This window comes from Nicotiana tomentosiformis, chromosome 1 (genome assembly GCF_000390325.3).
Source record: "Nicotiana tomentosiformis chromosome 1, ASM39032v3, whole genome shotgun sequence".
Classification (NCBI taxonomy): Eukaryota; Viridiplantae; Streptophyta; class Magnoliopsida; order Solanales; family Solanaceae; genus Nicotiana; species Nicotiana tomentosiformis.
This window is the reverse complement of record NC_090812.1, coordinates 117372395-117391831: the sequence shown is the minus strand read 5'-3', so window position 1 is coordinate 117391831 and position 19437 is coordinate 117372395. Positions and strand designations below refer to the sequence as shown.

The 19437-nt window shown below is 39.9% G+C and overlaps 1 protein-coding gene across 1 annotated transcript; it reads right to left on the bottom strand.

The window, feature by feature from the left end:
- Positions 1-2140: 2140 nt before the first annotated feature.
- LOC138908952 (uncharacterized) lies at positions 2141-4493 on the bottom strand. The gene is made up of 6 exons (XM_070199779.1): positions 4226-4493; positions 3872-4111; positions 3617-3732; positions 3331-3531; positions 3141-3224; positions 2141-2431 (listed from the first exon to the last, which is right to left on the bottom strand). Exons 1-6 carry the CDS (start codon positions 4491-4493, stop codon positions 2141-2143), a joined length of 1200 nt encoding a protein of 399 aa, XP_070055880.1.
- Between the last annotated feature and the right edge of the window lie 14944 nt (positions 4494-19437).

Here is a 19437-nt window from a genome sequence, read left to right as displayed (position 1 = left end):
AGGTATTTTGTTTGCATAAATAATGTAATTATACATGCATATAGGCTATTATTGCAAAATATGCAATTTAGCCTTAAAAAATGCAAATGTAATTATAGGAAATGCACTAAAAAAATTTAAAACCTTATATGGGTGTAAATGATAAGTTTAGAAGATAAAATCATCAAAAATGATAATTTGTAAGTTAATTAATAGATATTTATATAATAAAAATGCAGAGATAAATTGATTTAAAGCCTTTAAAAATTATGGAAAATTATGAAAATACTTGTATATGCTTGTAAATCAAATGATGATGCATATGCACTATTTTGAAAGTATATATATATATATATATTTGAAAAATATGATATATATATATATATATATATATTGATTATTGCAAGAATTTAAACATGATGCAAATTCCCTTTGGACCATGGAGATCATCTTTGGATGGTGAGGATGACGTCCTTAGACCATGATGTCTCGGGCCATGAATTGTGCGGTAAAGGATTCCCAGGCTATGAAATGATGTTCTCGGGCTATGAAAATGGTGCCTCTAAACCATGATGCCTTTGAATAATGATGTGCAATATTAAGAGATCCTCAGGCCATGGCATGGTGTCTTCCGGCTATGAAGATGATGCCTTCGGACTATGACGCCCTCGGAAAATTTGGCTATGTATCAGCCCATGAGATGCAAAGACCTGATGCTTGAGATGAAACAAGACAGAGCTTAGTCTTGTGTAAGATCGGAGGCAGAGCTTAGCCCTGAGAGAAGAGAATAATGCAAGGTTTTGGAATAGCAACATTTGTGGTTATGCAAGGGGAGACAATGCTTAGTCTCATACGGGGGAAGGCAGAGCTTAGCCTTATGTAGTTGAGAGGCAGGGCTTAGCCTCATGCAAGATTTGAGACAATGCTTAGTCTCATGCAATGAGAAGGCAATGCTTAGCCTTATGCAATTAAGGATGCAGGGCTTAGCCTCATGCAAAGATTTGAGATAATTCTTAGTCTCATGCAATGGGAGGGCAGTGCTTAGCCTTATGCAATTAAGGATGCAAGGCTTAGCCTAATGCAAATATTTGAGACAATGCTTAGTCTCATGCAATGGGAAGGCAAAGCTTAGCCTTATGCAATTAAGGAGGAAAGGCTTAGCCTCATGCAAGGTCGAGACAATGATTAGTCTCATACAGTGGGAAGGCAGTGCTTAGCCTTATGCAATTGAGGAGGCAGGGCTTAGCCTCATGCTAGATTTGAGACAATGCTTAGTCTCATACCATGGGAAGGCAGAGCTTAGCCTTATGCAATTGAGGAGGCATGGCTTAGCCTCATGGAAGATTGAGACAATGCTTAGTCACATGCAGTGGGAAGGCAATGCTTAGCCTCATGCAATATGGGAGACAATGCTTAGTCTCATGCAAATGGAAGGCAATGCTTAGCCTTATGTAGTTGAGGAGGCAGGGCTTAGCCTCATGCAAGATTTTAGACAATGCTTAGTCTCATGCAATGGGAAGGCAGAGCTTAGCCTTATCAATTTAGGAGGTAGGGCTTAGCCTCATGTAAGATTTGAGACAATGCTTTGTCTCTTGCAGCGAATAAATAATAAGTGATAGTGGAGTATTTCTTAGATGTGGATGAGTTCGGTAGCTTTGTTGTTGTGAATACATTGGTTCTAAGGTGCGCACGTACTGGCGACTATCTCTTGTTCCTGCATTCAAAGAAAAATCGTGAGTTTTGCGAGGGAGGTTGGTTCGTGCCTTTGTCTGCTCCGCTCCGCGTTGGAATCCTGTTCGAGTTATCATGGGTAGCATCTGGCTAAAAATAAAGTTTTCGAAAAATATGCATGCATAGTTATTCAAAACATAATAATGTGCCATTTAAAAATTGATCAGATGAACCAATAACTACGACATTGTTAGAGACATTGCGACCTTCTTGCCATAGAATTTTGAGGGTCCTCCTCAAACTTCTGTCCCTTTTACCTAGACAAATCTCTGGCTGTTCCGCATACAGTGCCGTTTACTGAATTTGCTTCGGAATTTTGACGGTCCTCTTCAAAATTCAGCCCCAGTTTCCGATTATGGGAAAAATGGAAATTTTATTGTATTGTGACAGAACCCACAGGGCTGCCTACGTATCCCCTCTTAAATGGGAATCAGGTCAAGCGTAGTTCAATTACATCATATGAAGAAATGCAAAAATTTTGGACATGGTATCTTTTGACTGCGTCTGAATTGATAGGCTTTGGCCAAATTTCTCCATCCATCTCTACGAGTATGAGTGATCCTCCTGTTAGTACCCTATGAACAATATAAGGCCCTTGCCGGTTGGGTGAGAATTTTCCTTTCGCTTCATCCTGATGTGGAAAGATCCGTTTCAGCACCAGCTGCTCTGGTGTGAACTGTCTAGGTTTGACCCTTTTGTTGAAAGCTCTGGACATTCTGTTCTGTTAAAGTTGACCATGAAATACTGCAGTCATTATTTTCCCGTCAATGAGAGCTAACTGCTCATAGCGACTTCTTATCCATTCCGTATCACTGAGCTCAGCTTCTTGTATAATTCTCAAGGAAGGAATTTCTACCTCGGCGGGGATGACGGCTTCAGTACCGTAGACCAATAGGCAAGGAGTTGCCCCGGTTGACGTGCGGACTGTGGTACGGTATCCCAATAAGGCAAATGGTAACTTCTCATGCCACTGCTTGTGATTCTCTACCATCTTCCTTAGTATCTTTTTAATGTTCTTGTTGGAGGCTTCCACAACTCTATTCATTTAGGGTCGGTATGCTATGGAGTTTTTGTGCTTGATCTTGAAGGTTTTGCACATGGCTTTCATTAGATCACTGTTGAGATTGGCGGCATTGTCAGTGATGATGGATTCTGGAACCCCGAATCGACAAACAATACGGTCCCTGACAAAATCTGCGACGACTTTCTTGGTTACAGCTTTGTAAGATCTAGCTTCAACCCACTTTGTGAAATAGTCGATGGCTACTAGAATGAACCTGTGCCCGTTTGAAGCGGTGGGCTCGATTGGTCCAATGACATCCATTCCCCAGGCAGCAAAAGGCCAAGGTGCACTGGTTGCATTAAGTTCATTTGGAGGTACCCGTATCATATATGCGTGTATCTGGCACTGAAGACATTTCTGGACATACCGGATGCAGTCTGTTTCCATAGTCATCCAAAAGTATCCGGCTCAGAGTATCTTCTTGGCTAGGATGAAACCATTCATATGTGGGCTGCAGGTTCCAGAGTGTATCTCTTAGAGCAATTTTGAAGCTTCCTTGGCGTTAACACACTGTAATAATCCTAAGTCTGGAGTCCTTTTGTACATAATCCCTCCACTTTAGAAGAAATGGTTGGACAATCTTCGGAGCGTGCGTTTTTAGTGTGATTTGCATGCTCCGGGTACTCTCCTTTTTCCAAGTACTCCTTGATATCATGGAACCATGGATTCCCGTCTGCTTCTTCTTCAACATTAGCGCAGTAAGCCGGCTGATTATGAATCCTTACCGGAGTGGGGTAGATGAAATTCTTGTCCTGATGCTGTATCATGGAGGATAAAGTGGCCAATGCGTCTACGAACTCATTCTGGATTCTCGGAACATGTCTAAACACTATGTTCATGAACCTCTTCATCATCTCTTGCACATGATATAGATATGGTAATATCTTGGTATTCTTTGTAGCCCATTCTCCCTGCACCTGATGTACTGGCAGATCTGAATCGCCAATTACCAGTAATTCCTGGATATTCATGTCAATGGACAAATTGAGCCCCAATATGCAAGCCTCATATTCTGCCATATTGTTGGTGCACGAAAATCTGAGTTTGCGGATACCGGATAATGTTGACCTATTTCTGACACCAAAACGGCTCCAATACCCCCTCCTTTGAAGTTTGCGGCTCCATCGAAAAACATTCTCCACCTGTCGTATGCTTCTGAGATATCCTCTCCTACGAATGATACTTCTTCATAGAGAAAATATATTTTAAGTTGTTCATATTCTCCTCCTACAGGATTTTCCGCAAGATTATCTGCTAATGCTTGTCCTTTAACCGCCTTCTGAGTCACATAGACAATGTCGAATTCACTCAAGAATATCTGCCATTTTGCCAGCTTCCCTGTAGGCATGGGTTTCTGGAAGATGTACTTCAGAGGGTCCATCCTTGATATGAGATATGTGGTATAGGCACAGAAGTAGTGCCTCAGTTTCTAGGCTATCCAGGTCAAAGCACAGCAGGTGCGTTCCAGCAGAGAATACCGTGCTTCGTAAGGTGTGAACTTTTTGCTCAGATAATATATGGCCTGTTCTTTTCTCCCTGTCTCATCATGTTGTCCCAAGACACAACCAAAAGCCCCATCTAGTACGGAAAGGTAGAGTAGTAGTGGTCTACCAGGCTCTGGAGGGACTAGGACTGGTGGTGTGGACAAGTATTCTTTGATTTTATCAAAAGCTTTTTGGAAATCTTCAGTCCAACTGGTTGCGGCATCCTTCTTCAGCATTTTGAAAATTGGCTCACATATTACAGTTGATTGTGTTATGAAGCGGCTGATATAGTTGAGACGTCCCAAAAAACTCATCATGTCTTTCTTGTTCTTTGGAGGCGGCAAATCCTGGATAGTCTTGACCTTTGATGGGTCTAGATCAATTCCTCGGCGGCTGACGATGAACCCTAATAACTTTCCTGCGGGGACCCTGAAGGCACATTTTGCGGGATTCAATTTCAAATTGTACCTCCGAAGCCGATAAAAATAATTTCCTCAAGTGTGTTGTGTGATCTGTACCTTTCTTGGATTTGATGATGACGTCATCTACATATACCTCTATCTCTGTGTATCATGTTGTGGAAAATAGTTGTCATGGCCCTCATATAAGTGGCCCCAGCATTCTTCAGGCCGAACGACATCATTTTATAGTAGTACACCCCCCATGGAGTGATAAAAGCTGTCTTTTCGGCATCCTCTTCATCTATCCAGATCTGATGATATCCCGCGAAGCAATCCACAAAGGATTGGAGTTCATGCTTGGCGCAATTATCGATCAGTATGTGTATGTTGGGTAACGGGAAATCATCTTTGGGACTTGCTCTGTTTAAATCCCGATAGTCGACACACACCCTGACCTTCCCGTCTTTCTTCGGAACCGGCACGATGTTGGCCAACCAAGTTGGATATTCAACCACCCTGAGGACCTTAGCTTTGATTTGCTTGGTGACTTCTTCCTTGATTTTTAGACTCATGTCTGGCTTGAACTTCCTGAGCTTCTGCTTTACTGGTGGACACATCGGATTGGTAGGTAGCTTATGAGCTACTATGGATGTGCTCAATCCGGTCATATCATCATACGACTATGCGAAAATGTCTTCATACTCTTTCAGGAAATGAGTGTATTATTCCTTCTCTGATGGTGACAAGTGAATGCTTATGCGAGTTTCTTTGACTATTTCGGAATCTCCCAAGTTGACTATCTCAGTTTCGTCCAGATTGGGCTTGGGCTTGTTCTCAAAATTCTCGACCTCTCTGACAATTTTCTCAGGTATCACTTCTTCTTCTTCTATTTCTTCCGAGTCACTGTCCTTATGTTCCGTTGTCTCATTACATGTCACAGTCATAGGTTCATCGGGATAGGTAATAATAATGCTGAAAAGAAAAATGTAAAAAGAATAATAAATACGAAAAGCAGTAATGCATTAAAAAAATCTTTAAAACGTCAACAAGTGCGGCTTGATGGCTCGAGCAATTATTTCAAAACAGAATACTGAAAAATATCTCAAATGCTCAAAACTATTTTTTAAAGTAATTCATGCTAATTTGCCAGGCTCCCAGGAACTCGACGGGCCCGAGATGGTGCAGCGGTCCAGTTTTTGAGAAGATGCCAGTATGCACGAACCAACATTTGGGAATGGGAATAATCAAAAGAAAGAAAAAGATAAAGGTAACCAAGTTAGTAAGTAATATTAAAAGACTGTTTGCGATATTAAAACATATTTCACAAAGTCATGCAATAATTCACATCCTAATTTGGGGACCTCATTGTGCCCGAGGTAGGCCTAAGAGACACGTAGACTTGGAGAAAATTGATGCTGATAACCGCCTCATTTCATTAATGAAATAAATAGATCAGACCTCTAAAATGACAATAATTAAAAGAGTTGCTAGTGGCATTTGCCTTATTACAATCAATTTCTAAAAGGACTCTAGAAAAGCAAATAAACAACAATTCTATACTATTTGGTCCCGGATGGACCCTCTCCAAGCTTGGCCTTCTTGGCCCCATCGATCAGATTCCCCAGGTCGCGCATGTCCAGCAGCAGATACGCCCTTGCTAAGTGTCCTCCTTCGTTTCCCTCTGAATTCTGACAATCCACGATCCTTTTCCTAATCTTCCCTTCAAGTTTCATCAGACCATGCTCTAAGTACTCTAACCTCTCTGTTGATTTTGTAGCAACTTCCCTCCATTCATTGATTGATTCCATGTCTATCTTGTGTTGATCCAAATGTCTGGCTTCAGACTCAAGGATTCTCTTGCGCAACCTCTTGTATTTTACTTGTGCTTCAGCAGGATCGTCTATGACCCTATTTTCTCGATCGATCCTTGGCTCGACTTCTCCTGCTATGTCATCATCCAACCATGATAGGTAGAAATACACATGACCGGCGTGGTATCGATCTGGTTCGATGGTATCTTTTTCCCCAATAATCTTCAGATGTCACATGTGTTGGGCCTCACACTTGAATGGAATGGCACCACCCTGAAAGTCTGCTTTGTAGTGAACCATCATAGAAACTCGCGGTATGACTTGTTTTCTCCCAGCCTGTCTTATGACCCTGATAAGAGCATAAGGATAGATACCCCTCAACCTGATCAGCACTATGTGAGGAACATCCCTGGACCTGATGATGAACTCGCTAGTAGGGAACCACTCGAACATCCAACGGACCTTGTCATCAGTCAAATTGCTAAGGAAATGTACCCAATCCACGGCATTTTCCGGTTGTGCAAACCTGTCTGGGATGAAAGTCATTCTTTTTGGATGGTGAAAAGCTATGTGGTCATTCCATGATCGCCGCAGAAATTCCTGACGGTACTGTCCTCTTTGAAGATGCTCCAATAACCATATTTGCAGTAACAAATTACAACCCTCAAAATGTCTGAATCCCTTCTTACAATGGTCCTAAGCTCGGTATATCTCTGCCACGATCATTGGGACAATAGTGTAAGTCTTTCCCTCAATCCCTTCCATTAAGGTCTTGGTAACCATAGCCAAACGAGTGTGAATCCTTTCTCCTTGAATTGTAAATACTATCATACCCAGAAAATAGACGATGAACACAAAAACCCGACGATGAGTCCAACCTAGAAAAGTGATGGCAAACTCATCATGATAGATATGGTAGGATGTGTTGTTCCCATAACGCTCGTAGAGGAAGTCGAAAGGTATGTAGGACTTCTTCAGGCAGACTAACTCGTCATTCTTTCTAAGACCCATCATTTTCAGAAATCCCTTAGAAATATGATTTTTCGGTACCAGCTGACTAGGGATATCCCAAGGTAGCCATGCAAAACCTCCCATTTCCTCAAGAAGGGGAGTCATCTCTATGTTACCAAAACGGAAAACATCCCTCTTTTCATCCCAGAACATAGTAGCGGCCTCGATCAGTACATTGTTTGGCTGAATGTCCAGCAAAGAAGGTAAATTCCCAAGAATTCTTTTCACATGGTTCTTGTCGCTTGGCGAGAGATTTTCCCACCAGTCTAACAATAGAGGTGAGATACTTCGAACCATGCCGAACCTGGGGACTTCATGCCTCATTTCTACAAAACAAATAAAGTTAGCCCTTTCTCCCTCCTGGTTTGACTACTTACACATTAATGATTAGCATATCGGCACGTTTTCTCCAAATAATGCACGTATCATGATCGTGCCCGTTGGGATTATGGAAATCCCGATGAACTTTGGACAAGGCTTTCCTTAGAGAGTTATTATGCGGACAACATTCTAACTCATGCTAGGTTTGGACATGATGCATGCACAATTAACATCAGAGTAGGGTTTTCTATAGAAGTCTAGACCAGTACCCTCAAGCGGATAACTTGAGAGGAAATGAAACGGAACCATCGACTGCACCGCTGATCGACTAGTTTTACCACAAATAAGCCTTTTCAAATTTAAAAAGGGTAATATAGGAAGAGAGCGGACACTCATCAAGTGTCGCTATGGTATTAATTGCGCACAAGAGGAATATGATGCAGAGCATGTAATTATGCAAAAAATAAAATAACACCTTATCAAGTATTTTGCATGATAAAAGCGATAAATGCGGTATTTAATAAATGTAAAGACATGAAAGAAAGAAAAACAAAGAAGAAGTTAGTTCACATAATGGAAAAATTATAATAAAGCGGTAAAAAGGTAGGGATTGGGAAAGACATAAAGATTGAAGCCAACGAACAAGGTTAAATGAAAAGTTGCATGTAAATTTATGTAAAAGGGAAAATAAGAAATGGGGTGTGCATGCAGCAAATAAACGGTGAATTTGAGCATAAAATAATAAAGATACGCTTATCGAGAGAGACTAATTCACACAGACCAAGTTCATTATGGTATGAGCCTAAGGAAATCCTCATCAAAGTCGCCATGCTGTCGCACCCCTATTTCTCGCGAAATTGGATTTTGACATTGACTACTCTTTTAAAAAAAGGGAGGAAGGGTTATTAAAAGAGAGTAGCCACCTAACGGATTAAGGTGTGCTAGGGCACCTTTTGCAAATGACTCGGGTTTACTAGTTTGCGTCAACAAAGATCCGGCAAGGGATCAAATTACCTCGAGTAGAAGGTGTTAGGTACTCCTCGAGGTCCACAACGGTGGGTCCCTGCCGAACTTAAATCATGTGAATTAGTCTAAGAGAAAAGAAACAATTTGGACAAAAAAAGAACTATTTTATCAGGAATAGAGGGTCCTAAGTTTTTTAGCCTAAAGGATCACCCCGTGCAACATAAATAATACTTCGTAACTCCCTCAAGACGTGGTGTTACTCATATTATTCAGCAGGCACAGACTATCATCTCCTGCTACCCGATTACTATCTTTAAGTTGTTTACCTAAAGCGCTCTATTTGATTCTAAGTCGTACCCTATGCGTGCACTACCCGTCCCATGCCTATGGTCCAGGAGGCATTTGGACCTCTATTTCAGGGTAGTTCTGGACCTTAACTGGATAGGCCAAGCCTTCATTCTCACAATTCACAACAGCTCCAAAATTTCATATTCATAGATACAAAACAGCTCATTGTTGAGTGATTCACCCAGTGAGCATATGTCAAGGCTGAGCAAATAGAACCCAAGCCCCTAGTGTGTCAGAGTTTCCAAGGGCTTCAAGAACCCAGGACAGTGCTTACACTAGGGAGGTTGATCAAAAACAATTCAGGGAAAGATTAGGGACCAGGCGCTAGTGTGTCAGAGTTCGCAAGGGTCTCACATGAACCTTGAGCAGTGCTCACACTAGGGAGGTCAAAGGAAAGAACCTAAATAGACTTGGCTTTCAGCCGGCTAAGAATAAGAATTCAGAAGGACCAGATAGTAAAGGAATAAAATGGAGTCAAGGGATTTCACTGAAGAACAGAATCCAAATTGAGCATATACACACAAATAACAAGCATGCTTGAACCTAGGCAGACTTAGTCAAGTTTCAGGAAATAAACTCAATCACATGCTAACAAGACAAGTCATAAGACAGATTTATAATGATAAAGGAGCATCCAGATTAAGTTAAGTGCAGAAACTAGTGTCATAAGAAGAAATCAATTAGCAGCAGATCATGACATGTTAGGAACTAATTAGGGCAGTTACTAGGGGTGTCAAAATATAATAAAAACAAAGTCAAACAAGCCACATTATGATGCACTCAGAAACAGACTTGTTATCCTATTAAGGAAGACATCTATACCTAGTTAACTATTCTATATCGGGAGATATGAGAACATGTTCAAAGAGAAAGATAATAACAAACTTAAACTTCAAGAGATTGCTATCAGTGACATATAGGTTAAGTAGAATCGAACTAACAAACTCAAAGTAGATTTAAGCATGTCTCAAATTACAAATGTAATAGCATGTATGATAACATAGTCTAATTGAAGTAGCACATTAAACAAATAATCAGAATAAAATGGCATAGATATGATAACTCACCAGTTAATATGAAGCAAGAAAGAAGGAAATCCAACAGTATTGTGAGTATCACCAAACAAAGCAAGAACTTAGCAATTTCTGGCCTTGGTTTTCAGCTGGCCAGGAATCAAAAATACATAACAAGTTTATTCAAGAATGAAGAACGTACAGCCTTAGTTTATAGTATTTTTTTAAGTATTTTCGAACTTAAACAAAGGGGAGTGTGTGTGTGTGTGTGTGGGGGAGTGGGGAGGGGTTTAAATAGTGTAGGAACTAAACACATAAATATGAAAATATAATTAATTCAAACAATCAGTAAAGAAGAAAATTTTTAAAACCCTAGTTTTTAAGTAAACTCCACAAAATCGGCAGAAAAATAAAGGAAAAGAATCACATATTGTATAAAACGAACATAGACATGAATATTATTCACAAAATACAGAACCGAACCAGATTTGGTTCAAAATAAAAAGGATCTGAAACCCTAATTTAGGGCAAGTAAAAATAATCGACAGAAATAGATAGATTCATACATAATAAGGCGAATATAGACGAGATAGTAATTAATATTAAAGCTTGAACGGATTTCGGTTCGGATCAAAGAGAATCTGTAAACCCTAACCTTAGGGTTAAGTATGAATAAACAAGATACGAACAAATCGGACTCACACGGTGCAAAATAACGTGTTTGGACTTAATATCATTCAGATTCAAGAGATGAAGATCGATTAGGATAAAATCAGAGTAGGGTACTTGCCATGTTTAGGCAAGTACTAAGTAATACCTTAAAGAATCTAGCAATAAAGGAAATATGTCGAAATGGTAAGTAAATGGGAAGAAAACCCCATTAGGAACGAGATTAGGGGAGGATTTTGGAGAGGCGCAGGCTAGGGTTCTTTAGAGAGAAGGGAGTAGAGAGGTGGCGGGTTTGGAGGAATGGGATTAGGGTTTGAGGACGGGTGATATAAGGAAAAAGGGGAGGCGTTTGTGAGTCGTTGATCATTTTTGATCAACGGCTAGGATTTGAGCAGGGGTTGGGTCGGGTTAATTAAATGGGTATGGGTACTGGGCTTGGGGTAATTGGGCTTGGGGTAATTGGGCTATGTTTGGGTAGTTAGGTCCGAAATTAGTTATGAAATTAGGGCCATATTTTAAATACCCAATTTTGAAAAATAAATAATTTATAAAAATAATAGATAAATAACAAAAATATCATTTGAGAATGAAAATTATTAAAAACAATTATTTAATATTATAAAAATATAAAAATTTATTTGTTTGCATAAATAATGCAATTATACATGCATATAGGCTATTATTGCAAAATATGCAATTTAGCCTTAAAAATGCAAATGTAATTATAAGAAATGCACTAAAAATATTTAAAACCTTATATGGGTGTAAATGATAATTTTAGAATATAAAACCATCAAAAAAAAAATTTGTAAGGTAATTAATAGATATTTATAAAATAAAAATACAGAAATAAATTGATTTAAAGCCTTTAAAAATTATGGAAAATGATGATAATACTTGTATATGCTTGTAAATCAAATGATGATGCATATGCACTATTTTGAAAGTATATATATATATATATATATATATATATATATATATATATATATATATATATATATATATATATGAAAAATATGTGAGAAAAATTGGGTATCAACACTCGATAGTTTTCCTGTACTTCTCTTCTAACTGGGCATGTTTCGCCACCACAGCAGCAAGCTCTTCACTTTGGGAGTTTAAGGCTACCTCCAAGTTAATCACTCTTTCAGCGGAGGCAGCCTCACAATCGGTTGCAGCAAGAATGACGTTTTGGATTTCTACCCATTTAGCCTTGGCTTCATCAAATCTAACCCACAGAGGCCCAATTTCTTGGCTAAGGGCTACCACTTCTTGCTCACTTTGCTGCAAAAGAGCCTCCAAAACAATAATCTCGGTAGCCTTGGATTCCAGTTCCGAGAGGCGGATAACAGTCTGGTTCCGTTCCACCTAAAGCTGATCCCGTTCAGAAATAAGTTCTTCCTTCTCACGAATCAGCCTTTGAAGGCCCTCAAAAGGAAGAAAGTTGTCTAACAAAACAAGAAGAGGTAAAACTTAGAGTACATTTGTTTAAAAGTAGAAGAAATAACAGAAGAAGAAAGGACCATACCGCTGCGGTGTTATACATAGCATTGTTCAATAAACACTCCCCCGAGAGTGTCTGAATCTTCTCCCAGTCTTTTTCTGAAGCCAAAGGCTTCAGATAGTTAGCAAGCTCCACCGGCCTCGAAAGCAAGTTGTACCCGGTGGAGACCGAAAGGGTAACACTCCTCCTCCTTTGCGGATCTTCGGAAGGGGCGGCATAATTTTGCCCCAAATTCCCATGAACTGGGGGTGTAGAGAAGGGACACCTTATTCATGGTTAGGTACGGCCGATGGAGATGATGTAGCAACCGCTGTTGGAAGAGTGGATGAAGAGGGAATTGATGTAGCAGTTACTGCTGGTGGTAAAGGTGGAGATGAAACTGATGGAGTTGACGAGTGAGAAACAGCTGCATCAAATGCAGTACTGGTTGTTTGATGCTCGCTAACCAAAGATAGCACGGACCTGGTACTCAGCCCTGTGGTACCAGTTACAGTAATTGGGGCCCGAAAGTGAGAGTTAGCATATTCAACTAAATCATATTCTCCCCAAAATGTTGAGACATCATCGTCAGTTGGTGCAATTGTCTCAGCAGGTCGAGCATCATGTTGAGATGATGAGGATCGTATCCTTCTACGTAAAGAATCTCACTCATCACTAGCTTCTTCATCATCATCTATCATCACAATGTCTATGACTGACCCGGAAGGAGGACCAGTCACCATCGCCACCGGAGACGACTCGGGGGAATCAACCTTTGCCCTCTTATTCTTTTCCCCGGTCGTAGAGGAAATTCTTCTCTTTGGTTACTTGTTCTCTGGTCGGGGACTCCATGAAGAAACATTTGCGCCCAAAGCAGGCCCGGAGATGCCTGTTCGAGTAAGTGCCTCCTGAAGCAGCCTCGCCGCATCAGTATGGTCAGCCACAACATCCTCCAAGGGGACATCAACTGAGCCCGCATGTAGACCTAATTTCATTAACAAGTCAGAAGGATTCAACCAAGTTCTTCATGTACAAAAAATGGAAATAAGGTAATTTAAAGTTACCATAATTTTGGCCTTTCAACCATATTTAAGGGACAACTCTTTCCATGAACGAGTTTCCGGCATTGTGATGTCCAAGATCTTCTGAACCCCACCCGGTCTAAGCCTTCTATCATTGGTGGGATCCATCGGGTCGCTGTAACAAACGAAGGTTGAAGGATCAATACGAGCATGAAAGAATATTTAGTAGGAAAAAGTTTATTAAAGGGAACTTATGAGAGCGATTTCAAGCAACCGGAAAGGATGAAGTCGTTGTTGGAATAATGTCACTGGTGGCAACTGAAACGAACCATTCCATCCACCCAAGGTTGTTGTCGTCATCCATGCTAGACAGTAAAGCATGGTGGCCACTCTTGCAAACATTTATCATTCCCCCGCGGAGGATTTTGGGGGAATAGAGATTCATCATATGAGATAGGGTTAGCTCCTCTCCAGTTTTCAGGAACAAACGTCGAAGGCAGGCGATCGTCCTCCACACTGAAGGACTTACCTGTGCCAAGCACACCTGGTAGCGAAGACAAAACTCTGCAATTATGGAATCAAGCTCTCCGCTCAAAGAAAACGCACTCAGAGTAAAGGGATACGTAAAGAAATATGTAAAACCTTCCTTGGGAAGGGTCACTCTCTCCGATAAATCAGGAGCAATAATATCTAACTCAGGGCAGTGACGGTCCTCCTTCACAACATGAATACTGGAAGGGCGAATGGAAGAAGGATATCTACCAACAGCCCATGTACGAGGATTAGCAGTAAAAAAAATTTCTTCAACATCCTTCGAAGTACTAAGCCTTCTTAGGATGATGAAGCCCACTGTTGGAGGAACGGAATCCTCAGTTTCGTTCTTACCCTTTGAAGAACTTGCACGTTTTGAAGAGGAAGCCATTGGAATAGAAGGAAAGAAAATTACTGGTTCGAAGAAGATCAGAAAATAGTTAGGAAATAAAGATGCAAGTTAGAAGTTTGAGAAATTATGAAGTACATAAGTGGAGGATGATGCACATAACTAAAATCTTGGCGGTTAAATTTATGGCCATGATTACCTCGATAATCGGTAAAAAGTTGTGCTGAATTGTAGGATGACGCGTATATGGGGCATTAAATGCGGATATATAGGTGTCTAATCAACCGTCAGTGGCCTTCAAAAGAAATTATAGTAATTTCCATCAAAAGAGTATTTCTACCAACTATTCGATAACACAAAATTATGTCACCAGAAAGTAGGGGGACTATCTGTATAGGGAACAATACGACATGATACATGGCATGTTAAAGGAAGGACACATGGAACACAAGATGGAGATAGCCACCAAACATAATTATTCCCCTTATCACCGGAAGGAATAACGATCATAAAAGGAGTATTAAATGCTTTGTGCCCGGTAACATTTAATACATAATATTTTGCAGCATTAAAGATGATAGCCCGTTACAAGGAGACATTTATGCCTAACGTTACATGTTCATCAATGGCCCTCGTAATTGATATTAAAGAAGGGCATGATCCTAGACATAGCTATAAATAGAGAGCTCTGTTATAATTGTAAAGGGAAGAATTTTCTGGCTAACTTACACTACATTCTATACAGCATTTTAATATAATTTCATTCTCTCGCTTTTGATCTCATCATTATTGTATCCGGAAACCCTGCTCCCTGACTCATCAGCTATGTCATTCCATCTAAATTCTAAGGCTAAGTATTTTATATTTCATCAGTTATTTTATTATCTTTTGGATCATATTAATTCACTTGTCTAGAAATTACGAATAAATTCAATTGACTAATTAGTGTTTGATTAATAAGCTAGCTAATGTCTAATGAGTAGGGCTAAATATAAGATATGCAAATTTCGAATATCCAAAAATTCAAATTACCAAATCCAAAATTCAATAAGAAATCCAACAATTTTAAAAGTTAAATCCAAATCCAATCTATAATCCGAACATTCAAACAGAAAAATATAAAAATTTCGGATTTCAATTTAATTTTCAATTTTTTCATAACTATGACCTCCTCTAGTTGAAATGTATACACCTAAGAATTTCTTCAAATTTTAAAAATCTGAGTTTTCCTTTTAGGAAATAGAAAAATTGAAAAAGTAGAAAGAGAAAATTATTTAATATTGAAAACAACTTGTCTGTGAAAAAGGTTACCCTTATCACCGACGGATGTGGTGTAGCGGATGTGATTGTTCTTCCCTTAACCAAAGATTTCGGATTCGAGCCCTGTATATGAAAAAATTATTGGCAGGGAGCACTTTCTCCCGAATGGGGCCCTACGCGGCGCTAATCCGGATGTAGTCGGACTTCAATGTGGATACCGGACACCAGGTGTAAACCAAAAAAACAGTTTACACTTAGTCAATTTCTTCCAATTTTAAATATATGAGTCTTTCTTTAGGAAATAGAACTATTGAATTAAGTAGAAAGAGAAATTACTTTATAAATGAAAACAACATGTAGATAAAGAACATGTTAAGTATACACCTAAGTCCATTTCTTCTAATTTTAAAATTCTGAGTTTTTCCTCACATACTTTTTTCACTTAAAATTTCGGGGGCCTGTCCCATTACCGAGCTAGAGGTACCCGGAAAGGTCAACATATCGTGAGATATAAATTGTACTTAAATATTAAAACAATCCAGTAATTAACAAAGTACAGCCGCGTTTTTCAGATCCCATTTGACAGAGTGCGAGCGCGGTTTCTAAGACATCTTTGAAGTCCTTTAAATAATATAATAATAGTGATTAGGGAATACGGAAACATCATATATCCTAAGAGAAAAATAATGCATCGTTCGAGTCATTTCACATTTTATTATTAAAGAATTTACATGACTTTTTATTTTACTATATAGCTATTGGGATGAGGTTAGTTTATACAATTTTATGTGTAACTCTTGAGTCCTTATATACCTATGAGGCCATTATTTCTATATTACTTACCTTACTAATAATCATACTTACCATTCCATACCTCGTGTATTACTTAATTTATACTCATTGACTTATCTACTAATTAAGCGCTCCTCGTGATCTTATGTTCTCATAAACTTTATTAGCCATTAAATTCTTATTTATTTGGTGTAATACTTTCTATACATAATTTACTAGTATTCAAGTTATTCCACAATACCTTCGTTATATATGTTTCTTTGTTAAATAACTAAAACAGTAAAGTGTTGTAATGATCCTATATGTTGTTTTGAGTTCTAACTTTCCGTTCCGTGATTTGAGGTTTTGAATAGCTTTATGCAATAATTTATAATTTATGTGCATGGTTCGTTTCGATTTCCAAAAGAGTTTAGATGTGTTTCGGTAGAGACATTCTAATTCTAGAGTTTTAATATTATTGCAGTTGACCACGGTCAATGATCTTGATAAATAACCTTATATCAGTGTTTTGACGATGTTACGACCCCAATTTCCCTCCGTAGGATGTCGTGATGGCACCTATCCTCTAAGACTAGGTAAGCTTAACAATAATGTGGAATAAGTGAATATAGAGCTGAAACTCAAACCTCATCATCTGAAATAAATAAAAACAGCGATTCAAAATAGTTACAACTCCCAAAACCTGGTAGAAATAAGTCACAAGCTCTAAAGAGAAATGCTAAATATCTCTATACATCAAAGTCTAAAGAGAATAAGGAAGACAACATAATAATGATAAAGAAAAACTCCGAGGTCTGCGGACGCTAGAAGATATACCTTTAAGTTTTCACACACGGGCTAGCTCATTGATATCTGGTCTGGTAGGAAGAACCTGGATCTGCACAAAAGATGTGCATAAGTGTAGTATGAGTACACCACAATGGTACGTAGTAAGTGTCAAGCCTAACCTCGAAAGAGTAGTGACGAGATCAGGCCAGGTCAGGCCAGGGCCTTACTGGGAATAATAGGAAAAACAAAGTGGAAGATATAATAATGCAATGAGATGAAAGAAAAGTGCAACAATAGAAATTCACGTGAGATAACAACACGGAATTAACATTCGAACACTCGGGTGGAGTTGAGTAAAATATTTCACCCAAATCCATAATTAAATGAAGCAATTTATGATAGATTAGTGAAAACTAATCAAAAATGAATCAAGAATCCTTACCCAAATGTTTCCTCTGAAAGTCCCTCAAAATTTCTCCTAAATACGAGCTCTCTAGGTTCAAAAGTGGATGATGAAATGAAACCCTCGGACTTGGGCCTTTTCTGCCTAGTTAAACCACTTATGCAAGGCTTCAGTCGCACCTGCAACACCGCACCTGCGGAAAAACCATTGTAGGTGCGGATTCCACTTTTGGCTAGGATTTTCGCTTCTGCGGACCAGGGATTGCACCTGCGAGCCCGCTTCTGCGGAGAACCTTCCTCTTCTGCTACCCTAGCCCAGGCCAGCCTTACCCGCTTCTGCGATCGAACCTACACATCTGCGGATGCGAAGATGCGGCCCACACCTCGCACCTGTAATCCCAGCTGGGCCAAGCCAGCTTCGCACATGCGGCCAAATGCTCACTTTTGCGAGTACGCACATGCGGTCAACCCCACTGCAGGTGCGATGACTCCAGAAGCTGAGAGCTTCAGTATTTTCGTAAGTCCAAAATTTGTTCCGGATTCAATCCGAATCAAACCCAGCCCCTCGGGACCCCGTCTGAATATACCAACAAGTCCTAAAATATCATATGGACATAGTCGAGCCTTTAAATTACATCAAATAACATTAAAACTACAGACCGCACCCCAATACAAGCTTAATGAACTAAGGAAATTCCAACTTCTACAAATGATACCGAAACCTATCAAATCACGTCCGATTGACTTAAAATTTTGCACACAAGTCACATTAGACATTACGGACCTATTCCAGCTTCCGAATTCGGAATCCGACCCTGATATTAGAAAGTCCACTCCCGGTCAAACTTCCTAAAAATCTTCCAATTTTCCAACTTTCGCCAATGAACGCCGAAATGACCTACGGGCCTTCAAATCAACATCCGAACACGCTCCTAAGACCAAAATCACCATACGGAGCTATTGAAACTGACGAAACTCTATTCCAGAGTCATTTTTACAAAAGTCAATCCACAGTCAACTCTTACAACTCAAACTTCATAATTAGAGACTATGTGTCCCATTCACTCTGAAATTCTCCCGAACCCGATACCGAGCATCCCGGCAAGCTAGGTAACCATAAAATGAAACAGAGGGACAATAAAAAAGGGATCGGGGCTAATACTCTCAAAACGACCGGCTGAGTCGTTACATCCTCCCTCTCTTAAAACAAACGTTCGTCCTCGAACGAGTATAGAGACATAACTTAAGTGGTGAAAAGATGAGGATAACGGCTGCACATATCATGCTTGGTCTCCCAAGTAGCTTCCTCAACCGGATGACCCCTCCACTGAACCTTCACTGAAGCGATGTTCTTCGACCTCAACTTTCGGACTTGCCTGTCCAAAATGGCCACTGGTTCCTTGACATAAGATAGATCCTTGTCAAACTGGACTGAGCTGAAGACTAACACATGAGACGGATCGCCGTTATACATCCGGAGCATGGAAACATGGAACACTGGATGAAATGCAAAGAGACTAAGTGGTAGTGCCAGTCTGTAGGCCACCTTATCAACCATCTCAAGGATCTCAAAAGGCCCGATATACATAGGGCTCAACTTGCCCAATCTATTTAACCTTTTCCCAAGCATCCTGAACCATGTCTGTACCCAATAGTCTAGCCTCACCCGGCTCAAACCAACCCACCGGGGACTGGCACCGCCTACCATAAAAAGCCTCATACGGGGCCATCTGAATGCTCGACTGATAACTATTGTTATAGGCAAACTCCGCACGTGGCAAGAACTGATCCCAAGTAGCCCCAAAATCCATCACACATGTATGAAGCATATCCTCCAATATCTGAATAGTGCGCTTGGACTGTCCGTCCGTCTATGGGTGAAATATTGTACTCAACTCCACCCGAGTACCCAAATCATACTGTACGGCTCTCCAGAACCGCGATGTAAACTACGTACCCACGGTCAGAGATGATAAGTACCGGCATGCCATGAAACCTGACAATCTCGCAAATGTAAACTTGAGCCAGCT